Source organism: Etheostoma cragini, chromosome 12, assembly GCF_013103735.1.
Source record: "Etheostoma cragini isolate CJK2018 chromosome 12, CSU_Ecrag_1.0, whole genome shotgun sequence".
Lineage (NCBI taxonomy): Eukaryota > Metazoa > Chordata > Actinopteri > Perciformes > Percidae > Etheostoma > Etheostoma cragini.
In genome coordinates this window covers 9,308,853-9,318,984 of record NC_048418.1, presented here as the reverse complement: position 1 = coordinate 9,318,984, position 10,132 = coordinate 9,308,853, and the positions used below count along the sequence as shown (strand labels likewise).

The following is a 10,132-nucleotide window of genomic DNA, read 5'->3' as shown; positions in this document are numbered from 1 at the left end:
GATGAATGCATGTGAAACGTTTATCATAATTGCGACAGTGGCCAGTTTGAACATGCAGACATGAACATGCAGTAAATCTTCCTGCACTTTCTGTTTAAACTGCAATGGGTGTCTGCGTAAGGAGGCATGTTGACACATTATTGTTAGCACTGTGATTATTGTCAAACTACATGCAAGACAGTCCATGTCGACCCTTGTGGCTGTGCAGAAACAGAAAGTATCATTTGCACTTAATTCTAACTTTCACCTTATAGCTACATGCATAACCAAAATCCTAACCCGTACCACACAAAGTTTGATGCCTCAGCACTAAACCCTCTATTTTCTGGGCTCCCTGGTTGCCTAGGGTTAAAGGCGTCAACTCTGAACCTCACCGTCCCCACCTTTGCTGCATGTCATTCCCTGTCTGCCTCTCCCCTTGTTTCCTGTCATCTGTCTACCGTCTCTGTAGGGTATAACATTTCCGCCAAAATAAAATTACCAATAAACATCCTTACTTTCAAGGTCTTAAACTCAACTTTTAGATAGACATAGAGCAGACGTAGAACAGATAAGAGTGTTAGAGTTTAGGTTAACGCTGAATCCAATTTCTGCTATATTAATACATGTTTATAATGTTGGTAATAATAATAAATAAATAAATTATAATGTTAACTTTTGTTGCAACCTTTGAATGTACACATTCCACCAAACAAGTTCCTTCCCAAAGCTATATTGCATATGCGCTGTTGCTCCGTGCGGCACTGCCTTGCCAAAGATGATTGCGATTGGTTTGAAGAAATGCCAATAAACCAGAGCACGTTTTTCTCCCATCCCAGAATGCTGTGCGGATTTACCAGACCTTCTTCCACAGCACTGTGGAGGAAGAGCAAGACTAGAGCAGAGTGACTCAAAATGGAAACTTAAGTGGACAGATCAGCAGCATTTTCTCCAGAGAAAACTCTGCCAGCTGAACTTTTCACAGTAATCAACATTAGAGGTTGTCACAGTTGTTGGTTTCTGCACCAATGAGATTTATTTTAATGAATAGTTCCACTTTCTGTTGCCAAACTGCATTACTTTGTCACAAGATTAAGTAACTCTCTCGACCCACAGGTGTGGCCTTAGAGTCACTTAATCTTTATCTAATTTAGCAAAAGTTCATTTTCCAACAAGACTCATTTTATGACATTCCCAAACAATGCGTTTACTTTTAAATCTGTCCAGCTGCACCATGTTCATTCTGCTTATTTGTCTCATCCACGCAGCAACAGCCTATTCTAAGATCTGGGAGGAGATTGTCAAATTATTTGCAAAACAACGTGTGACATAATCTGACGATTTAAAGAAGGTTGGCAGCAACAAACATAGTTTCCTTAAAACTCCAGAGAGATGCAATACAACTACTAAGAAACACAAAGCGGCTACCAAGAAACACAAAAGGACTACAGAGATGCAAAACAATTACAAACATTCACACAAGTTGACTAGAAAAGAGCCAGAAAACTACAACAAAGAGACAAAAACTGATTAATTGTTTGCCTCTTTCATTCTGGGAACCATTTTGTCAGTTGGAGAACTGTTGTATTCGACATTTGGCTCAGTGGTGCAGACCGCTACACAAACCATCCAACAGCCCATCAACAAAATTGCCTGCAGAGTAGCTCACCATCTTACAGGTTACATAAAATAAGTATTTACAAGATGATTAGGTCTGTTTTACTTGCAGCGCCTTCACTCCCCAGTACTCACATTGATTGTTTTCTCCTGGATTGGTTTATAGATGGAACTCAATACACCCCTGTTGTGACATCAGGGCTCACCTAGCTGCAGGTCTCCTGGGCTCACCAATTAGAGCAGAAGAATGCAGCCAAGGATTTCATTAGTAGCCTAAGCTGTTTTTAGTAACGACAGGTCGGCATTGTGTGTGGCGCAACATGGTGCTAGAGAAAATTGTGATAAATGACAGTGGGGCGGGTCTTCTCTAAAGAGCTGTGCAGATACAGTAGATGAGTGCTGGGGCCTGTTTTAGAAAGCAGGTTTATAGAGAACTCTGAGTTTGTTAACCCCGAGCTGAGGGAAACGCTGGGTTTTCTGTTTCAGAAAGAGAGGTAACTTAACCTCATAATCAGTTACTATGGTAACTGAGTCTGTGAACCCAACCTGGTCGCAAGCAAGTTTTCTTCAGTAAATGTTAAGTTTCTCTCAGTCTCTTCCTTTTGACACAGTGCTCTTTCAATGTGTCACTCATTCATTCAGTCTGTATCAGGCGCATTTCAGCCTAGTGTTGTCATCTGCATGAATAATAAACATGAGTAGTTCCAGAAGGATAACGTATGCCAACCAATTTGTTTGTGATTGTTGCCATGGTGAATCATAGTATCATGGCTCTATTCATGCTGTCTTTTAATTGTGGGGGGGCACGTACTTAACTCTGAGTGAACCTACTCTGAGTTGATTGAACCAACCCAAACCAACAGTTCTGGAACCAGAACTACCAGAACCAGCAATTTCCCATCTCATGGTAAATAAACTCAGAGTGCAGCGTTAGACTCAGAGTTTGTTAAACCTCCTTCCTGAGACGTGTGTGTGTGTGTGTGTGTGTGTTTGTGTGTGTGTGTGGACCAGGTATTGCTACATTTGTGGGGACCAAAAATTGTGAAAACAGTATACTTATGGGGACCTGACAGCTTTGTGGGGACAAAATGCTGGTCCCCATACCGTTAAAGGGCTTTTTGAGGACTAAGACTTGGTTTTAGGAGTAGGGTTAGAGTTAGGTTATGGTTAGGGTAAGGGTGAGGGTGAGGGTTAGGCATTTAGGTTTGATGGTTAAGGTTAGGGTAAGGGGCTAGGGAACGCATTATGTCAATGACTGGTCCCCACAAAGATAGCCAGACACGACTGTGTGTGTGTGTGTGTGTGTGTGTGTGTGTGTGTGTGTGTGTGTGTGTGTGTGTGTGTGTGTGTGTGTGTGTGTGTGTGTGTACAGAAAGTGAAGATGCAGCGCGCAAATGAGTTTCTTAAGAGGACAAAAGGAAAACTGGCTTCACCTTCAAAGGCTTTGGTGCCCACTTTGCATTGCATTAGCCAAACATTTGAAGCCTTTCGTCCGCCCCCTTTCCAACATTATGGGACACAAACACATCTGTTTACCTTATGGTCGATGATGCCACTGTATCCCTGGAGGACTGGGGGGTGAGGCTTGGCCACCCTGACGGAGGCTTCAGTGGGCCGCCGCAGCTGTTCATGCTGTCGGATGCGCGTGTCGTTAGCGTCCCTGGAAGCGCCGTTGAAGCTGCCGTTGTACACGAGGAACAAGCTGGCGCACAGGAGAAGCACGAGGAGCACGGCTATCCCATGGCGCTGACACAAAGACACAAACAGATGCTGTCTAATTGTTCCTGTTGGTGCAACAGCACCAAGTTTAGGCTGCACCTATAGGCTAAAGGACAGATGAGAGGTAACCAGCTGCTGCACATCCCCCTCTGTCATTACAACACCAAATTCCATGCGACCAAAACTTTAAAAAAAACTGTTATCGAATTAATTGAAAGGCAGAGACAAAAAGGTTTTAAAGAGGTGGCTTTTTTCCTGTGACAAGGTAACGCAGGTTGGCAACAGAAGGTGAAACTATTCATTAAAATAAATCTCATTTGTGAGGAGACCAAGTGTGGAAACCTCTAATGTAGAGGAATTCTTCCTCCACCGCTGTTCAGTTCAGTTTACATGTCCAATGTAATAGATACTCTCTGGCTATCAGGGATGTGCAAACACAGTTTGTGGGGCAGGAGCTCAAGTGAAAAAGGATGTATTATAAAAAAATAATGACTTATTTATTTAAAAAATAAAATAAACAAAATGTTAAATATATTAACACAACTCTGACTTAGGCTACTTACTAACTTATTATTATTATTATTATTATTATTATTATTATGATTATTATTTCCTCACGCTCACACAAGTGTTTCAAACTTAACATATTTCTACTAAATAATCAGTTCACACAGAGGCCATATGGCCTTCTTTAGTATTCACCAGGTTTATCACAAGAGCAGCAGCAGCCACAACGTGCATTTTTCTATGCAATAGTTTTCATTATGTATTTAGAATAACTGACTGCACCAAGGAAAGGGACACTCTGTATTTAATTAGTAATGTCCTTATTTGGCACATGGCAATACAACATTTTAATTCTTTTGGTGTTATTGAAATAGATAACCTGTCAAATTCAAACATTTTCACACTGAACAGAAAAAGGCTATTTTGTGAATTTTACAGGAAACATTTACTACCCATACACTTTAATTATTAGATGAGAAGCTCACGATCAAAAATTATGAAGTTACTTGTTTCACGTAGACAGTAATAATGAGAGTGACATGATGGTAATGCTGATCTTTGTTCAGGAGCACAACATGCACGGTAGGCTTACATATAGCAATAAAGTAAAAGTTCATGACAATCTTGATCTTGTGGGCTTAGTCAAATTTAGTTTTGATTATCTGCATACTTTATTTTCCCAATAAAATATACTAGAGAGTAACAATGCAACGCACTTTTTAGACTTAGCACTTTTTCCCTATGCATCTGCCTTAAAGGCAGGAAAAACAAACAGCCCGCACGCTGTCCTCTATGCTGTCTTGTTTTAAGAAAGAAAAAGTCAGAGCTTAGTGCCAAACAGAGCGCACAGCTGGATGCCTATTGTTCACATCCTAATCTTTTGATCCGACAGAGTACACACAGCAGCGTTGTGGCGATCGGAGCGCAGTCCGCGGAACAATGCTGGATGTAAAGCCAGCACAAACAGTTGCCTATAGGGCTACATGACAGAAACCTTTACCATAGGTGTCTTCATTTTGCAGCACGCTGTCCTATCGCTGCGGCTCAGTGCGGTTGACTCCACTTTCTCTCATAGTCCAGCGGCATCTGTTCGCATCCCGAATACCACTCCAGTCCGTCCGCGCGGTGCCGGCCTGCCTGCGGCTGCCTGTGTGTCTTCAGACTGGAGACCAGGCGCAATTCATACCGAGAGACCGAGACCGAGGCGACAGATGTTCACTATGCCAGCTCTGCTGGGTCTTAACGCCCCCCGAGTTTTAGGGGATGAAGAGTGGAGGCGCAGTTAATTAACGAGACTACCTGCAAGAGGGTGATAAGGCCGTTTTGTTTAATTGTTATTTCCTGCTGAGCAGTATTTGATGTAAATCTCTGATTGGTTTACTCTAGAGTACAGGGAAAGGGTGCTACAATCTTAAATGGATTAAGAATGCAAGAGAAGTTAGAGCAACACTAGGGAACTTTTCCCACTTTGGTCCTCCTACAGGTTGGAAGCAGAATTGTCCCATCATGTCTCATTGGAACTACCGATGTTGTAAACTTGCATAGGGAAGTTATAGCTGGTAGAGAGCCGCAAAGCAAATGAAGAAGTGCTGTTCACCCTGTTAAGAGTTGATGAACGACTTAAACGATTGTGAAAACATGATTTTGAGGTACAAAAAGTAGTGTTTCTTTAGGGAGGATATCCTGGAGAGCAGCCAAACACCGAGTCTGCTAATTAGAGAGGTGAAATACAACCAGGTAGTTTTACTCAAGTACTGCAATGTACACATTTGAAGTAGGCTACTTGAACTTTACTTGAGTGTTTCCATTTTTTGCAACTTCATACTGTGGTTTCACAATGCATATCATGCTTTTTATTGGACTACATTTAGTTGACAGATTAATTTAAGATTAATTAATTAAGATTTTTACATAAAGCATATAATAGGCTTGTAAAACAAAATGTGTTGTTACAATACTACCAGACAGTTTAATTAACAACAAATATACTTACATACAATATTACTACTGTTAATGCATGGAAACCAGTTTAACATCTTGTAATCCACGTCTTCTTGAATCTGCCCAGTTTTCTCTTGTATTTATTGGATTGTGCAGTTAATCCTCCTGGTTTTATTTTTGTATATTGTTTTACATATCAAAAAGTGCTTTCATGAATAATGTTTGTTTGCTTGCTTGGAGTACTGAAAGTACCGTACTGGTGTCCTTGAATAAACAAACAATATGGATTTCAGCTTCAAAATAATTTTCATCAACATTGTTTTATATGGTTGGATCAACAGTATTGCAGCATACTCTGGGGCTGAATCTGTTGCACCTTTTTCATTGTTTGTATGTTGGTGGTGTATGCATATCCTGTGTGTCTGTGTGTGCTGTAGCCTACTCTAACTGTGTATCAAAGTCCTCTATATGATCACATACAGCAGCACAATAAATAGCTATGTGTTTTATTCTAGTCACACTGAAACAACAAATAGCCACTTCTTTAAAACATTTAAATTTGGCAGCTCTAAACTCTGTGTGTATTCGGAAAGTGATGCCATTAAAGTTTCAAGCAGTAGCAACAGCAGTTTTGCATAAATATTAAAAAACTTTATATAAGCTACAGCATATTTTTCAAAACAAAGTTCAAAGGGCTTCACAGAGCAGCAGAGAGATACAACCAAAACCAAAATAGCAGGAACATGCACAGACCTTTTTGATGACTTTTCGAGGGGAAATCACAGCTGTTTTTGTTGAGACAGCACCATATAGTTATGCAGAACCTTTTTGTTTTTTTACTAAAATATATATGAACTCATATAAACGTGCACACATGCATTTGTAGACATTCACACATTTGGTATCTGCCCAAAAATACACGTCACATGTTACTTTTTTATTTTGGTTCACCTATTTTGTGTTGTGTTTTTGTGCCTGTTTAGTTCAAATAGTTAATAGTTAGTTATAATAACATCAAGTCCATGTATTTCCTCAGCACATCAAGCCATGATACAATGGACAGTTGAAGCACATATAACAATGTAATACATCTGGAGTGGAGGTGCTGCATGTGTCACTCCCATTTGCCGGGGATTATTTATAATCTGTTTATGAAACAAAACCAAAAAAACAGGTTATCATTGGCGATGCACTAGAGACTTCCCAGAGGCAATAATCCACATCAGTGTCGCCATCAGAGTCACAGGGGAATAATGTGCGATAACAGCATAAGGTTGGAAGGCTCAACAACAATAACAACAGCAGCACATCAGAAATAAATGTTTCAAAGAAAAGCCGTCTTTGAAGTGTGCATTTACCGAAGGGCAGTGAAAGGGCATGTGGATCTGGGAATATTTTGGACATTTGTATATAGCCAATAACAGGCATTTTTAGAAGTAACTGTTGCATACTTAATGTATGTGTACTACACTTCGTCATGTGTTTGTACATTTAATTTGTGGTTGCAGTTGTGTTTTACACTGTAGAGTAAAACCCAGATAATATTTTTAATATAACACTTACAAATGCCCGAACTACACAATGACCGGACAATACAGCTTAAAAGAGAAAACAGACATGTTTTTTACGTTCAAAATTCTTGGGAAACAGGATGACAGTGTACCAAAAGTTCAACAAGCACTTACATGTAGTAGAAAACAGGACTTCTACACAGCAACACCAGCACATTAATTCCTTGAGAGTTAGTAAACGGCTGGTTTTTATTTAAAGTCCCTCAAAAGAAGTAGGATAAACTTGTAAACTAAAAATGAATTCTAATTTTAAATATAATATGAAAATGAAGTGGCTGTGCCCAACACACCCTCACATACACAGACTTGAATGCTTCTATATTTTAATGATTATTGTGGAAAGTATGGTATTTACATTTATCACTTCAAAAAGGATTTAAATGAAAGGAAATACTACGACCGCTACACCTTGAATTATAGCCTATGCTGGTGTTTAAACATTAATCTATGGTTCTGTTGTAATATGAAGGATCAAACCTCCAGTGTGATTTTTTGGCAACTGTCATAAAGCCAGAAAAGAGAAAGAAAGTCAGAAGTAACCATGCTTTTTTGTTTTCTATGGGCTGTTAAAAGTCTGTGCTTGTAATTCTGCTGGAGTAATTGCTCTTTTGCCGCTGCTTTTCAAACACAATAGCCGAAGGGGAAGCATTCAGATAAGAATGTGCACAAAATCCCCAAATAACTATGGGGTAAGTGAACTTTAACTCAAGTCATTTTTAAAACACGTTTTACTATGAGTATTCATGAGGGGCCAGTGCAGATCACTTCTGCTTTGGCAGCTCAACGCTCCCAGACCATCAGCCCGTGAGGAGTCATACAAATTTAAAATAGAATCACCATGCAAGCAACCCAACAGGAGCAGCAGCAGCATGTTGATCGATGTTAATGGGTCTTGTAACACTGAGGTTATGGTGCTCACAGAGGAGCGGCTGATCATCAGGGCCAGCCTGATGATGATGGGGCAGGTTACTGTGAAAGATGGCTGCTGCCGATGCTGAACATGTGGACAATGGTGGGGACTGATCAGCAGGTGTTTACGATGCCTATAACACGCAGGGCTCCGCCACCTACTTATTGCCTGTCGCAGGCCTTTTCATGGTTGATTGTCTAGGGTCTACATGGTGCCATATTTCTCTCTTTTATGTTCTCGAATCCTCTGCAGATCTGATTTATGAGTGAAAGCTGCTCCCCATGTTGCTACAGGAGAGGGACCTTGACAAGGGAATCTGACTGGTTTTTTGTCCTTTCCATAATTAGAGAGTACATCCAATTCACCCCGTTCATTACCCCTGGGCCCAGTGACAAATGATGAGGAGGCCTGTTTAATGCAGACTCACTGGCTGTTCTGTTTGGGGAGAATGAGCAACAGTTCACACAAGAGGAGTAATTGCTATTGTATCATACAAAATGTAAGGGGGAATTCCTTTTTTTCCCCACACATCCCAGAGGACTAAACAAACAGTCAGATTAAAAGGATCAGAAGAGTCACTATAAATCACACCAATTTTTGTATTACTGATAACCAATTTGCAAATTATTTTGGTTTCATTAGGATTTAAAGTGTATATGTACAGGCTGATTACTGCTTTGCACACTATCCGGATTCTCTTGATAAGCTTCAAGGGGTAGTCACCTGAAATGGTTTCCCAACAGTCTAGAAGGAGTTTCCAGAGATGCACTTGTTGGCCCTTTTGCCTTGACTCTGCGGTCCAGCTCTCCCAAAACCATCTCGATTGGGTTCAGGTCTGGTGACTGTGGAGGCGCAGCACTCCATCACTCTCCTTCTTGGTCAAATAGCCCTTAGGTAGCCTGGAGGTGTGTTTGGGGTCATTGTCCTGTTGAAAAATAAATGATGGTCCAACTTAACGCAAACCGGACGGGATGGCATGTTGCTGCAGCATGCTGTGGTAGCCATGCTGGGTCAGTATGCCTTCAATTTTGAAAAAATCCTCAACAGTGTCCACCAGCAAAGCACCCCCAAACCATCACACCTCCTCCTCCAAGGGTGGGAACCAGGCATGTAGAATCCATCCGGTCACCTTTTCTGTGTCGCATTCAAAGTTTTTTGCAATTTTCCGGACCGGCTGACTTTTATTTCTTAAAGTAATGATGGCCACTCTTTACTCTTTACATAGCTGATTGGTTCTTGCCATAATATGAATTCTAACAGGGCTGTGTGTCAACCTGACTTCTGCACAACACAACTGATGGTCCCAACACCATTAATACGGCAAGAAATTCCACTAATTAACCCTGACAAGGCACACCTGTAAAGTGAAAACCATTTCAGGTGACTACCTCATGAAGCTCATTGAGAGAACACCAAGGGTTTGCAGCACTATTTAAGAGTTATTTCACACTTTTTTATTAAGTACATAATTCCATATGTGTTTATTCATAGTTTTGATGCCTTCAGTGAGAATCTACAATGTAAATAGTCATGAAAATAAAGAAAAAGCATTGAATGAGATGGTATGATATGTATACAGTATATAAAGTATATTCCTGGCAGCAATTTATTTCCAAATGGCAAATCAGTCAGCAGACACTTTGAAAACAACAACTAGCAACTTAGCCAACACATCAACTTCATAAGTTGATCATTTGCCGTTTTTGTGTTTGACTTTTTAAATCAGTCTGCACTTACATCTGCTTTACCATGAAAAGAAAGATGTAGTTTCCACCAAATTAATGGAGGCAGCATATTCACTGTGATGGATTATACAACTCAACATCATCTAAAAGGTTTCGGCTAAGCTAATTTATTTTCAAATTTTGACAAATTAAAAGAAACAATG

The 10,132-nt window shown here is 40.3% G+C and overlaps 1 protein-coding gene across 1 annotated transcript in view; it reads right to left on the bottom strand.

The window, feature by feature from the left end:
- Positions 1-5,166, bottom strand: part of st6galnac5a (ST6 (alpha-N-acetyl-neuraminyl-2,3-beta-galactosyl-1,3)-N-acetylgalactosaminide alpha-2,6-sialyltransferase 5a) — a 50,505-nt gene extending 45,339 nt beyond the window's left edge. Inside the window, exons 1-2 of the mRNA XM_034888319.1 lie at positions 4,823-5,166; positions 3,133-3,342 (exon numbers count right to left, since the gene is read on the bottom strand). Coding sequence (XP_034744210.1) covers positions 3,133-3,342; positions 4,823-4,837 — 225 coding nt within the window. The 5' untranslated portion in view covers positions 4,838-5,166. The remainder of the gene's footprint in view (positions 1-3,132; positions 3,343-4,822) is intronic.
- Positions 5,167-10,132: the final 4,966 nt, after the last annotated feature.